General features: G+C 32.2%; 6 protein-coding genes across 8 annotated transcripts; all 6 read left to right on the top strand.

Moving 5' to 3' along the window:
• Positions 1 to 8: 8 nt before the first annotated feature.
• On the top strand, positions 9 to 1,088 carry LOC128391238 (28S ribosomal protein S9, mitochondrial-like; the record flags this gene model as incomplete). The annotated part of the gene is made up of 2 exons (XM_053351089.1): positions 9 to 534; positions 628 to 1,088. Coding segments are annotated over 2 exons (894 nt in total), but the record flags the coding sequence as incomplete, so codon positions are not given.
• A 191-nt stretch (positions 1,089 to 1,279) lies between these two features.
• On the top strand, positions 1,280 to 5,811 carry LOC128391164 (caspase-like). 2 transcript variants are annotated; one of them, XM_053351012.1, is made up of 4 exons: positions 1,280 to 2,632; positions 5,059 to 5,276; positions 5,346 to 5,521; positions 5,631 to 5,811. In XM_053351012.1, exons 2-4 carry the CDS (start codon positions 5,087 to 5,089, stop codon positions 5,790 to 5,792), a joined length of 528 nt encoding a protein of 175 aa, XP_053206987.1. In that variant the 5' UTR covers positions 1,280 to 2,632; positions 5,059 to 5,086; the 3' UTR covers positions 5,793 to 5,811. The 2 variants fall into 2 exon arrangements, with proteins under 2 accessions (XP_053206987.1, XP_053206990.1); XM_053351015.1 differs by lacking the exon at positions 1,280 to 2,632 and having other exon boundaries at positions 4,710 to 5,276.
• Positions 5,812 to 6,953: 1,142 nt separating this feature from the next.
• Positions 6,954 to 8,251, top strand: LOC128391239 (uncharacterized). Its single transcript, XM_053351090.1, has 2 exons — positions 6,954 to 6,966; positions 7,143 to 8,251. The coding sequence occupies exons 1-2, from the start codon at positions 6,954 to 6,956 to the stop codon at positions 8,126 to 8,128; spliced, it is 999 nt and encodes a 332-aa protein (XP_053207065.1). The 3' UTR covers positions 8,129 to 8,251.
• Positions 8,252 to 12,992: 4,741 nt separating this feature from the next.
• On the top strand, positions 12,993 to 14,178 carry LOC128391167 (caspase-6-like). The gene is made up of 3 exons (XM_053351018.1): positions 12,993 to 13,252; positions 13,407 to 13,581; positions 13,641 to 14,178. Exons 1-3 carry the CDS (start codon positions 13,048 to 13,050, stop codon positions 13,699 to 13,701), a joined length of 441 nt encoding a protein of 146 aa, XP_053206993.1. The 5' UTR covers positions 12,993 to 13,047; the 3' UTR covers positions 13,702 to 14,178.
• A 3,139-nt stretch (positions 14,179 to 17,317) lies between these two features.
• On the top strand, positions 17,318 to 19,035 carry LOC128391158 (28S ribosomal protein S9, mitochondrial-like). 2 transcript variants are annotated; one of them, XM_053351006.1, is made up of 4 exons: positions 17,318 to 17,712; positions 17,797 to 18,304; positions 18,393 to 18,780; positions 18,870 to 19,035. In XM_053351006.1, exons 1-3 carry the CDS (start codon positions 17,350 to 17,352, stop codon positions 18,758 to 18,760), a joined length of 1,239 nt encoding a protein of 412 aa, XP_053206981.1. In that variant the 5' UTR covers positions 17,318 to 17,349; the 3' UTR covers positions 18,761 to 18,780; positions 18,870 to 19,035. The 2 variants fall into 2 exon arrangements, with proteins under 2 accessions (XP_053206981.1, XP_053206980.1); XM_053351005.1 differs by lacking the exon at positions 18,870 to 19,035 and having other exon boundaries at positions 17,319 to 17,712; positions 18,393 to 18,858.
• Positions 19,036 to 19,172: 137 nt separating this feature from the next.
• LOC128391153 (mutS protein homolog 4-like) lies at positions 19,173 to 23,220 on the top strand. Its single transcript, XM_053350999.1, has 3 exons — positions 19,173 to 19,648; positions 19,741 to 22,007; positions 22,071 to 23,220. The coding sequence occupies exons 1-3, from the start codon at positions 19,633 to 19,635 to the stop codon at positions 22,296 to 22,298; spliced, it is 2,511 nt and encodes an 836-aa protein (XP_053206974.1). The 5' UTR covers positions 19,173 to 19,632; the 3' UTR covers positions 22,299 to 23,220.
• The last annotated feature ends 315 nt before the right edge of the window (positions 23,221 to 23,535 follow it).

The raw sequence follows: 23,535 nt of genomic DNA on the forward strand, positions 1-23,535 counted from the left end.
TAGCTTAACTCGCTTCGTTTTCTTTTAGCATTTTGATTACATATCTTCCAAGTGGTTTGTTCTCTCTTCGATATTGTCCTGCTCTTCTTACACCAGAGAAAGTTTATCCAGAAACGGGAAGTGCAGATTTCGATAACACAGGAAGACCTTTTCATTTCTTAGCTTACACCAACAAACCCATTTTCTATGAACACATGCACCTTCTTTATGATGAATATCGAAAATGCGATGAATTGAAAGACCAAATGATCCGTAACGGTGTCTTGAATCCTCCACCTTCGGCCAAAGTAGATCTCACTGGTTCTCGTTGGCTCACCATGAAAGAATATTCTTATAATTATAATGAAAAAGTCACAGCTGATCTTTGGAATATATTAACCTCTGGATTAGAGCGGTTAACAGCTCATCCTTATTCTAAAGATTGCAAAGAATTTTTAATGAAATTTCGTGTCAAATTAGAACAAAAAATGGCCACTTTGAGTGTAGCTCCAATCACTTTCAATGAAGAAGGTCGACCTTATGTCCAAGCCGAAGGTAAAGAGTCAATGAAATGAAAAGAAAAGATGAAATTTTATCCAAAATTTATGATCAAAATCTAAATCTCTGTTTCTCTCGTTATCTCAACAGGTCTTAGAAAACATTGTAAAGCTCAAGTGACCGTTTGGGGCAATGGGAATGGAACAATCGAGATAAATGGTTACGATATCCTTTATTTTCCTCAATTCAAAGAGCGACATCAAATTTTATTTCCACTTCTATTCACCGATATGATAAATAAGGTTGATATCGAAGCAAAAGTGAGTGGAGTGGGTGAAGCATCTCAAGCGGGAGCAATTAGACATGGAATCTCTTTGGCATTGGTCAGTTTCGTTGATGAATCAATGATTGAGAAAATGAGATTAGCTGGACTGTTAACAAAAGATCGTCGAGTCGCTGAAAGGAAAAAGATTGGGAAAATGGGCGCTAGAGCAGCTTTCAGATTCCGACCTCGTTAGATGGTGTTTTCGAAATTTAAGTAAATTAAACTTTGTACAGTCGAAATTAGTCATTAAATGAAAAATTGAAATTAAATTTAATCTAAAATTCTTTCCAATTTCCTGGGTTAGAAAAGACCTGAGTTAATTGTATATCGATGAGTAGCCTTCAAAATCGATGTCGGGAACAAGAACAAATAATCGATGATTTCGATATAATCGCCCATCTCTTTAAGAGATGATTGTTATTACTTTTATCTCAAGTAACACAACTGAAAATTGTCTTTAAGAATCTACATCCAGTCAGAAGCAGAAATGGTGAGTACAGTCAGACCTCGCATGATTTAACAAAATCCTGCCATCTACTGGATGGTTCAAACCAACCGATTGGCCCAATTTAATAAACTGAGTTAATCTCGATTGATGATTTTTTCTTAATGAAAGGAAGGTCGGATTTACAGTCAAACCAGAATGATTCTATATACTTTTAATAAAGAATTAATGTTTCAGAAGAAAGAAAAAAAGGCTAATTCGTTGATGGGTGATGAAGATAATCTTTCAAAGTGATTTCATTTTCTCCAAGAAACAATTTTTTTCGATGTTAGAATTGATGTTTTGCCGTGTTAAATACAGCCATAGTCAATATCGTCGATTAATGTTTTTTTAATATCGGGAAACACTATTTCAGATCATTCACGACACTTGGGACTAATTGCCGTCCATTTATTTAAATAAAACGGAATTCTGGCCGGAGCACTTTGGATATTTTTTTTTCAAAACTAATTAGATTTTCTGTAAGGGCATGAAAAGTTGTCGATAAAATAAAAATTTCACGACCTAAAAACTTATCGTTGTTGAGAAAAGCGACCTGAAGTTTTAACTCCGAACTCGATTTTCATGAAAACTACTAATCAGATCAGAAAAAAATAAATATATTTAGACTTCATATTTGTGACCCTACAAATACACAAAGTTCCAACTCTTAACTCAAAACTAAAATTCGGCGACCATCCTCCTTATCGAAATAATTAAAAAAATAAATTAACATTTATTTGTATAGAAATTTAACTTCCGAGTTTGAACTTTTGTTCATAAAAAAGTCACTTATCGACATTTTTCTCTAAAATTTTGGTATAAGGTCAAATAGCCCCGAGATAGGTTACAATTAGTTCTTGATAAGTTATAACGCCAAAAAGACTTTTATCTAATTTTGAACATTCGAAATAATTTTTTCGCACTCGAGACATTGAATTTCCATAAAATTTCGTCTATTTTGCTCAAAATTAGATATAAGTTTTTTCTAGAATTTCGACAATTAAAATCAATTGTTTTTTAGATCGAATCTTAAATTTTGTTTCACCTTTTTCAAAGTTATTTTAAATTCATTAATTTTTCGGTTTTGTGTCAACTAATTCATTATTTCGGACAGTGAAAAAGTCACACACTATCTAGTTTTTGTACCAATTCATTGATTCGGAGTAATTAATTTAGGAAAATAGTGATTTTGATTACAATTGGCTTTCCTTACAATCATCAACTCACCGCTTAGTCACTTGATCACTAAAAACTGTTATAATTTTCAAATCTTCATCATTTAATTCATTGATAAAATTCAGTTGAGACCCTGAAGGTACTAAAATAGACCAACCAGGAACTTCGTAAGTAATTTAAGGAGGATGGTCGCCGAATTTTAGTTTTGAGTTAAGAGTTGGAACTTTGTGTATTTGTAGGGTCACAAATATGAAGTCTAAATATATTTATTTTTTTCTGATCTGATTAGTAGTTTTCATGAAAATCGAGTTCGGAGTTAAAACTTCAGGTCGCTTTTCTCAACAACGATAAGTTTTTAGGTCGTGAAATTTTTATTTTATCGACAACTTTTCATGCCCTTACAGAAAATCTAATTAGTTTTGAAAAAAAAATATCCAAAGTGCTCCGGCCAGAATTCCGTTTTATTTAAATAAATGGACGGCAATTAGTCCCAAGTGTCGTGAATGATCTGAAACTTATTTTTGAGACTATTCTAGTATAGGCTAACATCGTGAATTGAGCACTTTTTTCATTTAATCAACAGTTTTCAGAAATGAGAGAGTGGCCTTTGATCTGCGAGGGCTAATATCTCCGAAACTAAAATACTTGGAGATGTCTTAATAAGTCAAATCGCCGTCATTTAAGTAAGGCTATCAGAAGTTTTTTGGCCTTAAAATACAGTCACTTTTGCTATAAATAGTTTGATAATGTTTGATTAAATAATATTTCATTCGAGCAAACATAAAACATTTGGGTGTTTATAACTTATTTTAACTATTTTAGTTTCGGAGATATTAGCCCTCGAAAATCAAAGGCCACTCTCTCATTCGTGACCCTACAAATACACAAAGTTCCAACTCTTAACTAAAAACTAAAATTTGGCGACCATCCTCCTTTGAATATTTTTCTCTAAAAGTCACAAACTTATTAGAAAACATGGAAACTCATGAATTGAGATAATTACCATTGTCATCATGGTAATTAAGATAGATTGTTAATTGCCAAGCCAATATAAAGTTGATTGGTGTTAATACAATGTAATGAAAAAGCATTTCCAGTTTATGCTTGATTGTCAATCATTAAACATGATAATTCAATTAATTTAAATGGTACAGAATAAAAGTATCTGAATGATTAATGACTTTATCTTTTTTTTGTCTTCCACTTTGAAACCAATGGGTTATAATTGAATAAAACTAGAGGTAATTGAATAACAACTGACCAGTATTACATTTATTATATCATAAAAATTTGACCACCACCAAGTAGCCAATGAATGACAGGTTGTTTTTGCAGGGAATGAAAAATAAAATTCTGATACAATTATGTTAAATTAATTTGTGTCCAATTACTGGACACTGATTCTTTGTGGATGCTGCTAACAATTTAGAAATGCTCAAGATTGAAAATGTATCATGAAAGTTTCATGGTTTATATAATATTATTAATTCACAAGAACACTTAAGCATCATCATGAGTCAATTATGATTAACATGATAAAAAGCCTAATCAAAGATAATCATCATCATCATTTAGATGATTATCATTGTGATTATTATAATTGTAATACATTTTGATGATACCTGTTGGTCCATTGAGACACATGAATTCAGGTGGTTCTGAATTATGATGGAAAAGTTCATTGATCCATCAGAATTTGATCTAATTTCCTTTCTCGAGTTCTAGTCTCTCTCTCTCTCTCTCTCTCTCTCTCTCTCTCTCTCTCTCTCTCTCTCTCTCTCTCTCTCTCTCTCTCTCTCTCTCTCTCTGGCGCAGAGGGTTGAAGCCACTGTCCTCGTTAATCGAGGTTGTGAGTTCGAGACCCGGTGATGCATTAGTCGAGGATGACCCAATGAGAAAGAGAGGGCAGCACCCGTCAGCTGAAATGGCTCCTGCAAGGGAGTCAGCCTCCCTAGGTGGTGACACCTAGAAGGGGTAAGACGGGGGGAGAATCGGCTCTGGGGAGCTAGTGACATACCGAGACATTTACTTACTTGTAAAATGAAAGATAGAGTAGATGAGTAACAATTAAAGAAAAAATAGTACCGTCACAGACGACTAGTAAGGTCCGCCGGCAAAGCGCAAGATAGCGCGGTCCGGTACCACTAGCCAACGTCGAGCAGTGCGGCACCACACGGCTGTTCGCAGAGTGGTGGAATGTCCGGAAACATAGACCTAATCTCTCTCTCTCTATTTTCCTTTTCATTTGATTGTTTAGCTAATCTGTTGATTCTTTTACTTTGGAATCAGAGTTTTCGATCAGAACTTTTTTCCTTCTACTTTTACTTTTACTCTATGAAAGATGATGTTGTTGTTGATTTTATCCAGAATTCAATTGAAATTAATCACCAAGTTAATCGTTCAATTCTGATCTTTTCTGTTTTCAAACGTATTACAAAATTCAATCAATCTTAATCATGTTTAATCATGTTAATTGTCAACCGATTTATTTTTGGATAAACATTTCAATCTCGATGTATTTGATTTTGTCAAATCTATTATTTATGTAACATTGATGTATAATATTCTCCATTATTTCTTGATATTCTATTAGATCCTCTTTTCAACTTAATGAATACCCGATGGACAATAAACGTCGAGGAAAATGTTTGATTTTCGCTCATAGTCACTTTCTTAGAGAATACAAAAAACCTATACCGATGTCTGAAAAATGTATTCAATACATAGAATCTTGTTTTAAAGGTTTAGAATTCGAGATTTGTAAATATAAAAATCTCACTATAGCACAAATCGCAGTCACTTTAAGCTCTGGTAAGTAAAAAGCATTTAATGTTGAATCTCCTCGATAATCAAGAAAAAATTTTTCTTTTCATTTCGAAGTATCGAAAGAAGATCATTCGAACGCGGATTGTTTGGTTGTTTGTATTCAAACTCACGGAAGCTCGAGCTATTTACGTGCTTTCGATGGCAAATATAAAACTGAAATATTTTTCGACTCTTTCAATGCCGAAAATTGTCCTTCATTGGCTGGGAAGCCAAAAATATTTTTTATTGACGTAAGTTTATCGATAATCTAAATTTTTCAAAAAAAGACCAGAGTTTTTCATTTATTCGAGCTCACTAATTGATAATATCGTAATTTTTTTCTTTGCCACTCTTTATTAGGCTTGTCGTGGTCATAAGGTAGATCCTGGTTTCGAAAAAATCAAAATGATAATATCATTGAAAAAAGAATCGCCTGAAGAATCAAATGAGGAATCGTTTGAAAATTGTAAGGTCGAAAACTTCAACTATGCTCAGGCTTCTATAGTGCGAAATGGTGATTGAGTTCAAGGTGACTTTTATCTGTCTCCAGTTCTTGTTGATAGTTTTAGAGGAAAACAATTAACTCTGATCAGCGATTGAAAAAATTAAGTTCAATTGAAAAGTGGTTTTTGTCTTGGAAGGTTAATCTATTCGAGATCTTCACTTTCTTGACGACGACGAGCAAAATCTTTAAAAGTAAGATCAGTACTCATCTCTCAGGTCATTTTTTTCTTAAGGCACCTTAAGGTCACATGTTCTTGTTGAGGTAGATATGTCTGTTATATAGGATTTTGTTTCTTTAAAAACTAACCAAGATGTTAACAAAGTTTGCAGAAACAACATCTTTGTTTGAGATCATTTGTTTGGTAAATGCCAACATCAACATTTACCTTAACTAAGCGACTTATTCTTAGACCAAAAAATCAGAATTGAACTAGTTCTGAACAATTCAATTACTTTTTCTTACAGAAAACTGTCCAATAATTTCTCTTCAAAAAAATTCTGAAGTAGATCGATTCATTCAAACTCCCATTCATAAACCTACTGAGAAAATTATAATTTCAAATCCACAAATCACAATCAATGTTCATCTATTTCTGATTAAACTTGTGAAAATTTCTTTTTCACTATTAATTCACAATAAGAGTATTTATCAACATGAGTATAGATTAGGACAAAATCAATATTGAAAATAAATATTTATTTTCATTAGTATTTAAATGTACATGAATGATAGGATTGATTTTTGACGGTCGGCGGCTTAAGAAAAATGACCTAAGAGATGAGTACTGATCTTATTTTAAAAATTTTGCTCATCGTCGTCAAGAAAGTGAAGATCTCGAATAGATTAACCTTCAAGACAAAAACCCTTTTCAATTGTATATTATTGTTTCAATCGCTTATCAGTTTTAATTGTTTTCCTCTAAAACTATCCACAAGAAGCGTATGACCTTAAGATTTTCAAGGTCATTTCCCGAAGGACACCTTTATAGGTCATTTTTGACGGTCGGCGGCTTAAGAAACAAATGACCTGAGAGATATGTACGGATCTTGATAGTTGATGGTTGATTGATACTGATCTAATGTTTGGGTCACAAGGTCATTTCCCGAAGGACACCTTTATAGATTATTTTAAGGTAATCATATTGAAGAGCGATGAAATTTACACAGAGTGATCTTAAAATGACCTATAAAGGTTAATCTATTCGAGATCTTCACTTTCTTGACGACGACGAGCAAAATCTTTAAAAATAAGATCAGTACTCATCTCTCAGGTCATTTGTTTCTTAAGCCGCCGACCGTCAAAAATGACCTATAAAGGTGTCCTTCGGGAAATGACCTTGTGACCCAAACATTAACATGAGTGTACAGTTCTAAACAGTACAACTTACCAATTCCAACCTTGCTTAGAGTTTTATAACTACACCGTTGAATATGTCTCATTATACTCTAAGTGTTATTCGTACTTTGAAAGTTTACCTGAACAAGTTAATTACGAACAGAAGCTCGTTGTTGGTAAATGGATGTTGGATGTTACTTTCAACACTTCGGTAATTAAAACTAAAAGAATTGGAATTTATATCACTCACACTTATGCCGAACTAGAGGAATCTCTGGGAAATCCCAGCTTCTTACAATTCGATACTGAGGTTAACAATCAAGCAGTGGCCACTTTCAAACGAACGGCAGTTCGTCGTCTTCCACCACCTTATGATACTGATTGTCTTTATTACGAACAATATGATTGTAATCATATTAAAACTTGCATGAGACATTGTATCATGAATGTTTCATTCGCTGAGTATAAATCATGGTTCAGTCGAAGCTATGTCAAAATGAGGCCAGAATTTGAGAGCGGCTGGTTTACTAATCGGTCAGAAAAGGAGATGTATGCCAATTGTTCAAAGAAATTCAATAGACCACCTTGTAATGATTACCATTATTTAGCTATATTGACCAGCGAGTTTAAATCGGAGATTCAACCTAACGGAACTTTCCAGTTATCAGTGGCCTATCCTACGACACCGAAAATTGAAGTCTATTTCAATCCCCGATTTAAATTCATTGATATGGTCGTCTTTTTTGGTGGAATGTTCTATCTCTGGACTGGAATATCGCTGCTTATGGTTATTGTTTGGTGCATGCGAAAGTCTGATCGTCTTATTCGGGAATCGATAAATTATATCTTTCAAAAGAAGCAGAATCAATTACAGAATAATCTACGTACTCATGGGTCACCCTTACGAGCCAAAATTTCAGTTATTTCGAAAGGATGGACTGAAGATGAGGTCACTTCGAAACCTGTGCGACTTAATCAATTTACTTCACATGGATTAGCAACTTTCCGATCACCATAATTAAAAAAATTCAATCGACAACCTGTTAATCTCTTGACTAACTTTTCATTATCTCCCGTTAGTCAACTCTCAATTAACTTTCATTGTAACTGTCTTCGATTAGCTAACATAATACATAATGTATGTTAGTCAATTGTTTGTCGAGGCAACCTGTTAATCTCTTGACTATTTTACTGTAACTACCTTCGATCAGCTAATCATAATGTTAGTCGATTGATTGTCGAGGTACAAATTTACAATCAGCATTAAATTGTAACTGTCAAGTCATCGGATTTTATCATTTGATTCCTTAACAATCAACTGATCATCAACAACCTGTTTACCTCTACTGGTTATTTATTTTTACTCAGCAATTTAAAACAAAAAAGTCAAACACAAAATGTAATGAGAGTAAAAAACAAAATTATTTTGATGTTAATTTGATTCCCTAATCAATGAAAATTTACAATTTCAATTGCAATTGCGATTGAAAATAAGATTATCATTTGATATGTTGATTGAACTAATCAACATTTTCCACCATCATGATTAATAGAAGTGTATTAATCATATTCAAGTGATTATCCAACTATGATAACACTTATGAATGGAGGTAATAATAATACTAACTCCAGATAAATATAATAATAATCATCTCATGAATAGGATTCTGATAAACGATTCACAATGTGAATAGTATCAATGTAATCATATTTTTTTTCGCATTAATTTTTGATCAACATGAATGGTTGAATAAATTTACCAATGATTAGATAATTAGATGTATATGAATGTGTAAATGATGAATAATATAATATATAAATTTACCTTTGAAACAATTGATGAGGGTTGACGTCCACAGGGCGATGGAAGAGTGTATTGTAACTTTCGGATCGCCATGGCCACCGAATTGCGTTTCTGAGGTTTTTCAAGTTCGTTGTCGGCGACAAACATTGGCTGTAAATCGATCTACTTCAGAATTTTTTTGAAGAGAAATTATTGGACAGTTTTCTGTAAGAAAAAGTAATTGAATTGTTCAGAACTAGTTCAATTCTGATTTTTTGGTCTAAGAATAAGTCGCTTAGTTAAGGTAAATGTTGATGTTGGCATTTACCAAACAAATGATCTCAAACAAAGATGTTGTTTCTGCAAACTTTGTTAACATCTTGGTTAGTTTTTAAAGAAACAAAATCCTATATAACAGACATATCTACCTCAACAAGAACATGTGACCTTAAGGTGCCTTAAGAAAAATGACCTGAGAGATGAGTACTGATCTTACTTTTAAAGATTTTGCTCGTCGTCGTCAAGAAAGTGAAGATCTCGAATAGATTAACCTTCCAAGACAAAAACCACTTTTCAATTGAACTTAATTTTTTCAATCGCTGATCAGAGTTAATTGTTTTCCTCTAAAACTATCAACAAGAACTGGAGACAGATAAAAGTCACCTTGAACTCAATCACCATTTGGCATTTGCTTTTCATTTTCCAAACCGGTAAAACGGTTTGCAATCTCAGCATTTACCAAACAAATGATCTCAAACAAAGATGTTGTTTCTGCAAACTTTGTTAACATCTTGGTTAGTGGTTTAAAGAACCAGCGCCCATTATGGCAGCCATATCCATCCCAACAAGAATATGTGACCCAATAATCAGCCATAACTGGGTTTTTGTACTCAATACGTATTGAAGAGTCAGGTTCATCTTCTCTCTCTTCTTCAGATGATTCTTCAGGTGGTTCTTCAGGTTAATCTCCTTCCTCTTCTCTAGATGATTCTTCAGGCGATTCTTTTTTCAATAATATTATCATTTTGATTTTTTCGAAACCATGATCTACTTTTTGACCACAACAAGCCTAATAACAATGAAATGAATGATAATAGGAGTGACAAAGAAAAAATTCCGATATATTCAATTAGCTCAACACTCACAACACAATCAAAAATTTTCGGCATTGAAAGAGTCGAAAAATATTTCAGCTTTATATTTGCCATTGAAAGCACATAAATATCTCGAGCTTCCGTGAGTTTGAATGCTAACAACCAAACATTCCGCGTTCGAATGATCTTCTTTTGATACTTCGAAATGAAAAGAAAAAAGGAAAAGGAAAGAGAAAAACAATTAACTCTGATAAGCGATTGAAACAATAATGTACAATTGAAAAGGGTTTTTGTCTTGAAAGGTTAATCTATTCGAGATCTTCACTTTCTTGACGACGACGAGCAAAATCTTTAAAAATAAGATCAGTACTCATCTCTCAGGTCATTTGTTTCTTAAGCCGCCGACCGTCAAAAATGACCTATAAAGGTGTCCTTCGGGAAATGACCTTGTGACCCAAACATTAACATGAGTGTACAGTTCTAAACAGTACAACCTACCAATTCCAACCTTGCTTAGAGTTTTATAACTACACCGTTGAATATGTCTCATTATACTCTAAGTGTTATTCGTACTTTGAAAGTTTACCCAAACAAGTTTATTACGAACAGAAGCTCGTTGTTGGTAAATGGATGTTGGATGTTACTTTCAACACTTCGGTAATTAAAACTAAAAGAATTGGGATTTATATCACTCACACTTATGCCGAACTAGAGGAATCTCTAGGAAATCCCAGCTTCTTACAATTCGATACTGAGGTTAATAATCAAGCAGTGGCCACTTTCAAACGAACGGCAGTTACTCGTCTTCCACCACCTTATGATACCGATTGTCTTTATTACGAACAATATGATTGTAATCATATTAAAACTTGCATGAGACATTGTATCATGAATGTTTCATTCGCTGAGTATAAATCATGGTTCAGTCGAAGCTATGTCAAAATGAGGCCAGAATTTGAGAGCGGCTGGTTTACTAATCGGTCAGAAAAGGAGATGTATGCCAATTGTTCAAAGAAATTCAATAGACCACCTTGTAATGATTACCATTATTTAGCTATATTGACCAGCGAGTTTAAATCAGAGATTCAACCTAACGGAACTTTCCAATTATCAGTGGCCTATCCTACGACACCGAAAATTCAAGTCTATTTCAGTAAATTGTCATTTTGACTCGTGAAATAGTGGGAAAAATCGAATTCAAATTTAATTTCAATTTCTTTTTTTTATTAGCTGACTAATTTCGGACTTATAAAATTTGATTTACTATAACTAGGAAATACATGTAATAGTATTAACGAGGTCGGAATCTGAAAGCTGCTCTAGCGCCCATTTTCCCAATCTTTTTCCTTTCAGCGTGTCAACGATCTTTAGTTAACAGTCCAGCTAATCTCATTTTCGCAATAAAAAGAGCAAAAAGTTTGAGTACAATTCAAAAGAGTAAAAAAACTGACCAGAACCACAATTAATTGAACAATTAAGTCCATTTTCATATGTAGCTTGAACTTTAAGCCGAAAAAATCAGCTCAAAGTGAAAATATCGAGCTGATGGAAATATCTTGAGTCTTACCAAAAAATCTTCAAGAATCACATGTATGGTAAAAAGAACGAGCAAATAGAAACAGAACGATTAATCGATATTCTTTTTTTGTATCGATAAAAATCGACAAAAATATCGATATCGATAATATCGCCCATCTCTAACTCATGCAGTCAAACATTATCAGTCCTATTGATGTTAATGTTGTTTTTGTACAATTTTCTGCTTCATTTATTAATTTTGTGGTTTTGTCTCAATTAATTCATTATTTCGGACAGTGAAAAAGTCACACACTATCTAGTTTTTGTACCAATTCATTGATTCGGAGTAATTAATTTAGGAAAATAGTGATTTTGATTACAATTGGCTTTCCTTACAATCATCAACTCACCGCTTAGTCACTTGATCACTAAAAACTGTTATAATTTTCAAATCTTCATCATTTAATTCATTGATAAAATTCAGTTGAGACCCTGAAGGTACTAAAATGGACCAACCAGAAACTTCGTAAGTAATTTAATTTGAATATTTTTCATAATTAGTGAGATGAAGGAGGAGAAATTATCATTATCTGTCCACTGTCATCAACCAATTCCTTTGATAAATGTCGAGGTCTATGCGAGTTTTTCGTTGATTCGAGATCAGCAAATCCAGACATGATTTTAGTGGAAAATGAATGAATGATTAACTAATTGAGCGAAATAATCACCTGTTGATTTATTTGAATATTTTTAGATACTGAAGCTAGTCGATCGAGTCATTCAGTCAGTCGATCAGCAAGCGACTCGAGTCGAAGCCGAAAATCAATCAACTCGGTCGACTGAAGTTAGTCGACTTAAATGCAAAATTAATTTGAATTTCGAGTCATATCGTCCATTCAAAAATCAAGTTTACCAACTGATAGATTTTCTGGTTTTGAATTTTGTATAAAAAGTTTCAATTAGCCCCAGAGAAATGTGAAAATGCAGTTTTCAAAGGGAAATCTTACAAGGCTTATACCAAACTTTTTTCTCTGTTTGAATTCAATTAATTTCTTAAGTTTGAGTCGACTAGTGAGTCGCAAAAACTTGCGAGTCAGTCGTCAGTGTTTCGACTAGCTTCGGTATCTAAATATTTTTCTCTAAAATATACAAACACATTAGAAACAAGAATACCCAATCTAAATGGTTAGGAATTGAATGGATCGCAATTTGAATTGTCTAATGATTGTCTTTCTATCACGATTGTCAAATGGTATCGAATTGATTTTAAATTGCTAGAGTTTCTAATAATTTTTCTCGATGTCACAATTTAGTTAATTTTCGTACAATATGTGAGCAATTTCCGGTCCATCCGAAGTAAATTTTAAAAGAGATGAAGACAAAAGAAACATTAAACTAAACAAGAGAAACATGAAGAGAGAAAAGATCAACTTTAATAATCTTAAATTGTAATTGATTAATTATCATTTTCTTTTTCGTACCATTTGTGAAATTAGTTCCCAGCCCGCTCGATCTTTCTCTGGCTCAAGTTTTGAATACTCGATGAACCATCAACGTCGAGGAAAATGTATAATATTCAATCACAAGCATTTCGATATGGTTGAAAAGTGTTTCAAAAAAATGAATGATCATCCAGAGAATGAAAATGATGTTCGGTCATTGGAATCTTGTTTTGGAGGTTTAGGATTCGAAGTGTTCATTCATGAAGATCTCAAGAAAGCCGAAATCAAATTGGTTCTTGAAGCGTGTAAGTAAAAAGAGATTCCAAATCGAGGTCATTCTGGTCATTCAGTGAGAATAAGGTTTCAGAATCATTTGATGATCAGAATAACCTTGATATCAAAGCACTATTACTAACTCTTTTGTTTAAACCTTTTCTAAATTATTTTTTATTCACAAAGTATCGAAAGAAGATCATTCGGATGCTGATTGTTTGGTTTTCTGTTTTATTACCCTTAAAATGGATCAAGGTTTATCGGCTAAAGATGAGAAACTTTCACTTGGAATTCTTTCCAAACTTTTCAACGCAAAAAGTGCCCTACATTGGCTGGGAAACCGAAATTGTGTTTCATTCAGGTCAGTTCATTGATAATTATCTAAATTTTCCACTAATTATTCTATGGATTTTTTCTCAGTTATTTCCTTATAAATGTAAATGGATGCGTCATAAGGGCTTTCTTGATGGAGAGGCGTTGATTAAACATTATGAACCCGAAATTCTAGGTTTACATTTCAAAATTGGATTATCTCCTGATTTCTTTGTTTCATATTCTCAATCCTCGTACATACAAACTCTAGTAAATAATATTAACGAGTTTGGTTCGAAATTATCAATAATTGATATTTTTATGAAAATCAATCACGAATCTTCTGATTCAAAGAAGAAAGAAGCGTTTGTAACGAGTATCTTTACACTAACTCGACGACTTGTGCTTAAACCCAAGACTTCAACTGATCAGTAACGAATTAAAAAATAACATTGATTTAAACAATCAACTTTTACTGTGCGATTTGTGTTTCGGATTTATTTCGACGAGCTCGTGGTTAGATTAATTGATCAATAATGACTTGTTTGAACAATTATTGGCAATAATACATGTAAGGAGAATAAACGAAAGTTATACTTGTAAAATTGATTAATTTTCTAATAAATAAGTAAATGAGAGAAGGGAATGAATTGTGTCTCTGAAAATGATTACAATCAAATTAAACATGAAGAAGCTAATGTTTTCTTAAGGAAAATGAACAATTATTAAACTATTATAGTTTAGAAAGAGAAACTGATTAAAATTTCATCATTATCATCATGATTAGATGTTTATTTTCCTTGAAATAATCAAAGTAAAAAGAAACTATTCCAACAATCGCAATTTAGTTAAGCAATTGTATCTAAATTTTAATAGGAAAGGTCAGGCTTGAGGTCTAATTAGCACGTGTTGTTAATCATTACCATTCACTCATCATCATCTTAATTACTTTTACTTATTGTTTTATGATTAAATTAATAGTTTTCATTTGACCTCAATCAAAGTTAACAGGAAAAGTTTGTTTCTAAATTGAGTGTTAAATTGTAAACAAACAATCATCAATTGATGTGATCAAATTTAATTAATCAAAGGATAAACAATAAGACAATTAAATATATCAAAGACGATCCAAGTTTTTTTTTCTGCTTTTATCAAATCTTCAAACATTTAATTACTTTTAGTAAACAATAATCAAATCAATTCCAAATTGTCAACGCTTGTTTTTTTCTTAATCATTGTCTTAACAAAAGTTTTTACTTTGATTGTAATTCTCAGTACAATCGACAATTAACAATCTTTTGTATACTTAGTGACAATTTGTGTGATTTACTTGATTATTTATAATCTAATTTCCTGCAACTGTCATGATTTAAACGTATCGATGATAATAGTTAACAAAAAATTAGTTGTCAAGTAAAAGTTGCCTTAAGATTCATCAGTTAAGTTAGCTAACATAGTTAGATGATTATGTTTCGATAAGATTTGATTCAGATGATTTAGATCAAATCAACAATTTATACGGACTCTTTTCTTGATTATCTGATTGTTTCTGGTTAAGGACACTGATCACTTGGACACATAGAAGGTGATTAGTTAATCAGAAATTATTATTTTTCACTTGATGATAATTAAATTGATGAAAACTTATGAAACAGATGAGTTGATTATAATTATGATGATAAATGTAAATATTACTTTTTAATTGAATTAACTTTTCTTTCTGATCGTAACTAATATGGACAAGTGAGTTTACTAACTGTGATTTAAAATCGATTTGTTGATTCAGTTGATTGATTTAAAACATGATGATTGAAACAATTTACATTGACTAATGGATAAATTTTCCTTTGCCAATCTGTTGATGATCAAGTTAATCATATTAATTGATTGAGCAACAAAGTAGAATCAAAGTTACACTTAGAAGTAAACAATTTACATGGAAGAAAAGAAGATGAAAATTCTGATGAGATTCAGAGAAGATAATGTTTTCTTTTGTCTCTCTCAATATCTCTCACTCTCTCTCTCTTTTCTCACTCTTTGTTTGTCTTCCTCTTACATGAAAAGGATGGTGAAAATTGTGAACATTGTGTTCATTGAATAACAGTAAACATGATGAAGATAAACTAGAATAGGGATAGAATCAGAGAGCTACTATTTTCTCATGAAAAAAAAGTTCTGATTCAACTCAGCTCATTCATCTTTACTCATCATCATCATCATCATCCTTCATCTTACTCCATCCCCAGAAGGCTTCAGGTTAACTCCCAGATGAAAATCGTTCATTAGAACTGAAAAACCTTTCAGAATTCACAGGTTACAGGAAGAGAAGAAAAAAATTCCCTGTTAATTTTTCATATTAATATTTATTCATATTTTGATTCATCTCTGAAGCGAAAGAAATAATTTACTCTCAATTAACTAACGTAATTATCAAGTTAATTGTTCATTTTTCAAAAGGTTACGAAGTAAATTGTGTCAACATAAGTTAATTTTGTCAGAGAAATTGTATAATTAACTCATGATTAATTCGAAATTAAATGTCTGATCTTATATGTAAAAGAATGAAAGAATTACTAAATTATCAATTCACCAATTCCAATCAATTGAGAAAAGGGTTTGTTTGAGCTGCTGATTAATTTGAAATCCAAGGTAAATTGTTAACTTAATTATCGTTCCCTATGGAGAGATGAAGTTAAATTTATCTCAATTGTAAACATTGTATTGATCATGATTACGATCAAAGTTTTGATTCATCTCGATATCAACTAATAATATCTTATTATTTTTACTCTTTTTTTTTCATCATCGACATTTTATTAATTGAGTTGATATAGTTTTTCAATTACAATTAGATTATCATCAAAGGTTATCATCAATTGATCATCAAAATCATCTTGATTGCTGTTTGATTGTTGTCAAATATTTGGCCAATATAATTGAGTCGTTTACCTTTTATATTTCCAAGTACAATTTTCAATTTGATTGTTGGGTTGGGTAAATATAATTGTTAGGTTAGAAATTGGAAAATTCAATTCTCAGGATGATTAAAGTATAACAATCAGATTTAATTCACCTTAACCATCAAATGTTAATCGTTAACAACAATCTATTAGATTTTACCTGAACATCTTACAGGAAGCTAATATCAACTTAATCAACTTGAATTACTATTAATAAATTTAGCAAGATATTAATATCATTCGTGATTGAGTTAATCATCGCGTGATTGTTAATTGAAACCTTACAGTTAAACTGGATCATTAGGAATCAATTGATGACAATTTATCATTACAATTTTGATAAGGTAAAGGAAAAAAAGTTTACCAATTACAATTAAAGTTAAAAACTAGAAAATTAATTTAGGATTAGATATGCAATATAATCATAAATGATTTAATCAAAAGGATTTTAAAACACTATTGATTTCTTAATCAAAATTAGTATCAATCAATTTTCTCTCATTTATTTGAAAATTAGTTTGATCAAAATCAATTTGCATTAATTAAGTTACAATTTAGATGAAAAATCACTCGAATCGTTTATTTGCTTTCTGTCTTTAAAATTCACTTGAATGGGCTAATTTTGTCTCGTGCCTCATCATAATTAATTGTTTTTGTATAATGTGTATGTGATTAATTTGATTAAATTTTGAACAATTAATATTTTCTACTTAATTGTTTAGAATTGAAAAAGTGGTTTCTATCAAGCGAATGGAAACTGTTGCCATCTGTTGACTATCGGAACATTTTCTAATGTAAACAATGTGATTGTTTTTTTCTCAATTTTTTAGATTTAATTTAATTGTTCAGGTTTCGATATGTACTCTAGAAAGAGTCTGCTTTCGTGTATTTCCGTGCATAAACGGATCTTTTCTAGTTCCTCTTCATCTTCTTCTACACCTTCACCTTCATCAGCATCTTCATCACAATCTATGAAAATTGAATCTTCTTCAAAAGGAAAACTACCTAAAGATTTACTGAGAAAACCTTCACAGAAATTATCTGATTTGGGTCTTGGAAAATTGGAAAAAATTAGTTTATCCATGAAACTTTACTTGGAAAAAGCTCGACAAAATGCTGAATTGATTAATAAACAGCGAGATGAATATGAGTTGGGGAAACGACATCTTGCCAATTTAATGGGTTTTGATTATCACAACATGACCGAGAAAAACATCAAAGTGAGTAAATTTCATTCATCTAATTGTTTCTTTCTTTGTTTTCTATTGTCTCATAATTTTCGTTATTCTTTTTTCTGTTATTAGGAAGCAATTGAATATCTTCTTCCAAGTGGTTTGTTTTCTCTTCCTAATCGTCCTGCTCTTCTTACACCAGAGGAAATTTATCCAAAAACGGGAAGTGCAGATTTCGACAACACAGGAAGACCTTTTCATTTCTTAGCTTACACCAACAAACCCATTTTCTATGAACACATGCACCTTCTTTATGATGAATATCGAAAATGCGATGAATTGAAAGACCAAATGATCCGTAACGGTGTCTTGAATCCTCCACCTTCGGCCAAAGTAGATCTCACTGGTTCTCGTTGGCTCACCATGAAAGAATATTCTTATAATTATAATGAAAAAGTCACAGCTGATCTTTGGAATATATTAACCTCTGGATTAGAACGATTAACAGCTCATCCTTATTCTAAAGATTGCAAAGAATTTTTAATGAAATTTCGTGTCAAATTAGAACAAAAAATGGCCACTTTGAGTGTAGCTCCAATCACTTTCAATGAAGAAGGTCGACCTTATGTCCAAGCCGAAGGTAAAGAGTCAATGAAATGAAAAGATGAAATTTTGTCCAAAATTTATGATCAAAATCTAAATCTCTGTTTCTCTCGTTATCTCAACAGGTCTTAGAAAACATTGTAAAGCTCAAGTGACCGTTTGGGGCAATGGAAATGGAACCATCGAGATAAATGGTTACGATATCCTTTATTTTCCTCAATTCAAAGAGCGACATCAAATTTTATTTCCACTTCTATTCACTGATATGATAAATAAAGTTGATATCGAAGCAAAAGTGAGTGGAGTGGGTGAAGCATCTCAAGCGGGAGCAATTAGACATGGAATCTCTTTGGCATTGGTCAGTTTCGTTGATGAATCAATGATTGAGAAAATGAGATTAGCTGGACTGTTAACTAAAGATCGTCGAGTCGCTGAAAGGAAAAAGATTGGGAAAATGGGCGCTAGAGCAGCTTTCAGATTCCGACCTCGTTAGATGGTGTTTTCGAAATTTAAGTAAATTAAACTTTGTACAGTCGAAATTAGTCATTAAATGAAAAATTGAAATTAAATTTAATCTAAAATTCTTAAAAATCTTTTCCCAGTTTAAAGTTTTTCTATTACTTAAACTCCCACGGTATTAATGATTCTTCAGATTTTTCAACCACTTTTCAATTGAACTTAATTGTTTCAATCGCTGATCCTAGTTAATTGTTTTCCACTAAAACTATCAACAAGAACTGGAGAAAAATAAAAGTCACCTTGATCTCATCTCAATCACCATTTGGCTACTCATTTGTTAATTGTAATTAAAATTTAGATGAAATCGCCTTGTTTCACCTCTTTTTTTCAAAATCTCTCAATTGTCATTCATTTTATTAAAATTATGTATCAACAAATTGTGAACATTGATTTTTCTTTCCCTTGATTAACATCATCAAAGCAAAACAATGAATGTTAACCATTTATAAGAACAAAAAAATCGTATAACCAACCGTTTCATGTAGATATAATTAATCAATAAAGTGTTCGAAAACTAATTGCTTCAAAATTTCTAATCATTTATTGATCAATAAAATTAAATTTTCGTCCGAAACCCGAAAAACAGCGACATCTATTATTCTAATGAGTAACTACATTTGTAGAATTTTTTAATGTTCTATTTAGCTTAATCCGCTTTTCGTTTTCTTTTCTTATCTTAATTGTATTTATTTGTTAATTGTTTCGATTAAGTTTTTATTCAGATTTTCTTTAATTTGACAAATATTAGAACGGTTAACAATTAATTGTTGGTGGATTAAACGTTTGATTGTAATCGATTCTTTCTCATATCTCTTGTGGTCAAAGTGTTGGTTCATAGTTTTGATTATGGGTTCAAAGTATGGTGAGTGTTTGTTTTAATTGTTTTCTTTTCCATCTTTTTTATTTGTTTATTAATTAAGATTTTATTGTTTGTTTTTTCTTTAATAATTAAAGACCTTCCAATCTTTGGTGTGGACAGTTTTGAAACTGAATCTATTAGAAATAGAGATTGGAATTCGCTGGTTTCTATTAGTGACTTTCGTGCCAACTCAACCACCGGCTCAATTAGTGGACCTTCAAGTATATCTGGTAACAGAACTAAATCAACAATAATTGCAATTGCTGAGGGTCGTGGTAATGCTAAAGGTGAAATAGGTTTGGCTTCCATGGATGCTGTTGGTTCAACTTTGAAACTTTTTCAATTTCCTGATGGCTGTACTTATTCAAGACTGTTTACCAAGCTTGAAATTCTGGACCCAGCTGAGATCATAGTGTCATCAACCTGTGGTGAAGGAGCTAACAAAAATTTACTCGAACTTCTCCTGAATTTTAATAACACCATCACCGTCACCAAAGTAGATAGAAAATGTTTCAATGATATGGTTGGTTTTAAAGCGATTACACAGCTTTGTGCCCACGACTTCAAGAACGCAGTCGAAATTGAAGCTAAGGAAAAGTACTATTGTCTCGCGGCTGCTGCAGCTTTGATAAAATACCTGGAATTTGTTCAAAATGTTACTCTTGCACCGAACTCTATCAAAATTGTTTACGCTGGATCTGAGCAGACAATCTCTATTGATCCAACAACTGCTAAATCATTAGAAATCATTGTGAATCAAGCAACAGGTAAAACGGAGGGAACTTTATTACAATTTCTCAATTACACCAAGACCAAGGTCGGTTACCGACTTTTAAGAGCTACGATCCGTGAACCATCGAGTGATGTTAAAACTATTGAGCCAAGATATGATCTAATTAGTGAAATACTTACCAATCCACAGTTTCATTTCAATACATCGGAAATTATATCTAAATTTCTTGACCTTGAATCGATTATATCAGCATTAATTTGTGAACCGAAAACAAAAAGCTGGAAAGCTGGAGAAAAAAGAGTGGAAGCATTAATATACCTTCGGCATACATTGGATCTTATCAAGCCACTTCGAGAGCAATTAAATTCGGCTCAACATTCAATCTTTCAACATTATCATTACTTATTAGATGATCCAAATTTCGATGCAATTGCTACAATTATCAACACTGCAATCAGTAAGGATTGTAAACTAGTGAAAGGTGCATTAAACATTAAACATCAAAAAGTGTTTGCCATCAAGCAGGAAATTAATGGATTTTTGGATAAAAAGAGACAAATTTACAATCGAGCGATCGAGGATATGAGCCGTTATGTTGATTCACTCAAATTAAAATACAATCTTCCCATCAAAATTAATGTCAACGCTACTAGAGGTTATCATATGACCATGAACCTTGCTGATCGACCTGATATGGATAACCATGTACCGGTTGAATTTGTTCGTGTTCAAAAAAGAGGTAAAACTATGTATTTTACCACAGTCGAGATGATGCAAAACAATTCACACATCTCATTGGCATTGGAAGATATTTTCAACACTAGTTATGAGATACTCGCGGAGATTTTTTCTGCGATTCGTGAAAAAATTGGCTGCCTCCATAAACTGACCGAAATCGTCGCTTTCATAGACTTGCTCTTATCGTTCAGTATGGCAAGCTCCAAACACAATATGGTTCGACCTGATTTTAAGACGACAATGGTAATAAAAGGAGGATGTCATCCATTTTTATTGGGTGGCAATAAAGTTACTGCGATAAGCAATGACGCTTTTTTATCTAATGATAATAATATTTGGATTTTACGTGGTCCCAATATGAGTGGAAAATCAACATTCCTCAAGCAGATCTGCATTCTTCAAATTATGGCGCAATGTGGTTGCTTTATACCTGCTGAGAGAGCATCATTTAGATTAACGGATCAAATTTTCACTCGTGTTGGAAATGATGATGAAATTGAAAGTAATTGTTCAACATTCACAAATGAAATGAAGGAGATTAAATATATACTCGACAACTATACTGATAACAGCCTAATTATCATTGATGAACTTGGAAAAGGTACTTCCTATGAAGAGGGATTAGCTGTCAGTTGGTCTGTCATTGAAACATTTCTCCCTTCAAAATCTTTCGTTCTTTTTGCAACACACTATTCCTCGTTGGATCAAATGGACTCAATGTACCCAAATGTCACAACTCATTATTTTTCTGATGATCATCGTTTGAGTGACAGTGACAATTTGGATCCTTTATATGGATTGAAAATAGCTGAAAGTGCCGGTATCAAGAAATCAATCTTGAAAGAGGCAAGAATGATAGCAGAACGGATGATGGAAAAGGCCAAAAACTATGTAAGTTTCTATTTAATGTTCTTGTGAAAATTGATAATCAATCCATTTTTTTTTTTTACTTAGACCCCCAGTCCGACTGCGTTAGAACTTAAACGTAAATTTCACCTCGGACGACATTTAATTACCCTCGCTGAAAAACCAAATGTGCGCAGCGACGTTTTAGTAAAGTACCTTCGAGATCTCAAGGAAGAGCAACAAAAGAACAAAGAGAAAAATACCCAAAATCGTAATAATGTCAACCTAGGAGGGCACATGCACCAAGCACCATCACCAGTTAATACTGAAGAATAACAAGATCGAGGAAATTCTTATGAGAGACAATTAAATACTTTAAATTTGTCTTTTATCATAATTTCCCTTTCTAATTATTCTAAATGATCCAACAAGGATTAAGATACACAATTAACCAAGAATAAACCGAGAATACTCTGGATAAGTTTATCTTCATTATCATCCAGCAAAAGTCCGCCTCTAACAATTTGTAACTATGAAAATGAACAACGCGTGATCATGTAAGAGTTAATCATTTACTAATCTTTTTTACATTTAACGCTGCCAATCAAAAATCCTCAAGTACTTACTGTTGTAATCAAATTGATTTTACAAGGTCAACATTTTTTTCTTCACTGATTATCGTCTAAGCCCAATTTTCTCCCCTTTTTTCAGAATATTATTATCACATTATTATCTTCACAATTACCATCATCATTTATTATTATCTTCAACTTGTTAAAAGAAGAAATTAAACAGATAAAGTTTAGATTATATAATAATCAAAAGTTGCACGAAATTAATTCAGTGACAAGAAAAGTAACAATTTGATCTAGAAGGGTCGAGGTCAATTATTGTGACGATTTATGGATGATTAACTCAGTTAACCTAAAAAAGAAACAAAATGAATTAAATTGTTAATGGATAATAATGAAAATATAATTAGAACAATTTAAACTAAATTGATAAATCACCAGGAGAAAGAGAAGCAAACAAAAAACAAACGAAACACTAACTGACTTTAACCTTCAACTCACAACCCATTGAAAAGAGAGAGAGAGAGAGAGAGAGACAAAAGATCGAAAATTATTCTAAATAGTTAATTAATTCAGTTGATCAACAATTGATTTCTTTTGTTAATCAAGAAATGTCTCCAACACGTTGAATGTTTATTTTAAACGGTGAGAGTTTAGCCGATAAGGAGGAGCCTGAACACTGAGGTAAACTGAATACGTTAATTGTGTTTACTCTGTGAATCGAGGAGGTGCTAATGTAATGTGAATATAAAGTGTGAGGTGAGATGAGGAGGCGGAGAGGGTTTCAAAGTTTCAGGTAGAATCATAAACGAGAGAGAGAGAGAGAGAGAGAGAGAGAGAGAGATGGAGACAGAAAGAGACAGAAAAAAAGAAAGGAAAACAAATTAAAGAAGAAGAGGAAAAACAAGAGAAGAGACAAAAAGGTTTACATTTGTTGCTTTCAGTTGATTCCATTTACTTGTGATGGTGAATTGTTTTCAACTTTAATTCTTTTAAATATC

The sequence above is a fragment of the Panonychus citri genome, unplaced genomic scaffold (assembly GCF_014898815.1).
Source record: "Panonychus citri isolate SS breed McGregor unplaced genomic scaffold, ASM1489881v1 Contig00134, whole genome shotgun sequence".
Lineage (NCBI taxonomy): Eukaryota > Metazoa > Arthropoda > Arachnida > Trombidiformes > Tetranychidae > Panonychus > Panonychus citri.

Bases quoted from the DNA above. Each gene is read 5' to 3' on its own strand.
- LOC128391164 (XM_053351012.1), top strand. From the start codon at position 5,087: ATGGACAATAAACGTCGAGGAAAATGTTTGATTTTCGCTCATAGTCAC. The intron at 5,277-5,345 runs GTAAGTAAAAAG...TTCATTTCGAAG, and splicing joins CGCAGTCACTTTAAGCTCTG to TATCGAAAGAAGATCATTCG. The intron at 5,522-5,630 runs GTAAGTTTATCG...ACTCTTTATTAG, and splicing joins CAAAAATATTTTTTATTGAC to GCTTGTCGTGGTCATAAGGT.
- LOC128391167 (XM_053351018.1), top strand. From the start codon at position 13,048: ATGAACCATCAACGTCGAGGAAAATGTATAATATTCAATCACAAGCAT. The intron at 13,253-13,406 runs GTAAGTAAAAAG...TTATTCACAAAG, and splicing joins CAAATTGGTTCTTGAAGCGT to TATCGAAAGAAGATCATTCG. The intron at 13,582-13,640 runs GTCAGTTCATTG...ATTTTTTCTCAG, and splicing joins CGAAATTGTGTTTCATTCAG to TTATTTCCTTATAAATGTAA.
- LOC128391158 (XM_053351006.1), top strand. From the start codon at position 17,350: ATGTACTCTAGAAAGAGTCTGCTTTCGTGTATTTCCGTGCATAAACGG. The intron at 17,713-17,796 runs GTGAGTAAATTT...TTCTGTTATTAG, and splicing joins TGACCGAGAAAAACATCAAA to GAAGCAATTGAATATCTTCT. The intron at 18,305-18,392 runs GTAAAGAGTCAA...TTATCTCAACAG, and splicing joins ACCTTATGTCCAAGCCGAAG to GTCTTAGAAAACATTGTAAA.
- LOC128391153 (XM_053350999.1), top strand. The intron at 22,008-22,070 runs GTAAGTTTCTAT...TTTTTTACTTAG, and splicing joins TGGAAAAGGCCAAAAACTAT to ACCCCCAGTCCGACTGCGTT.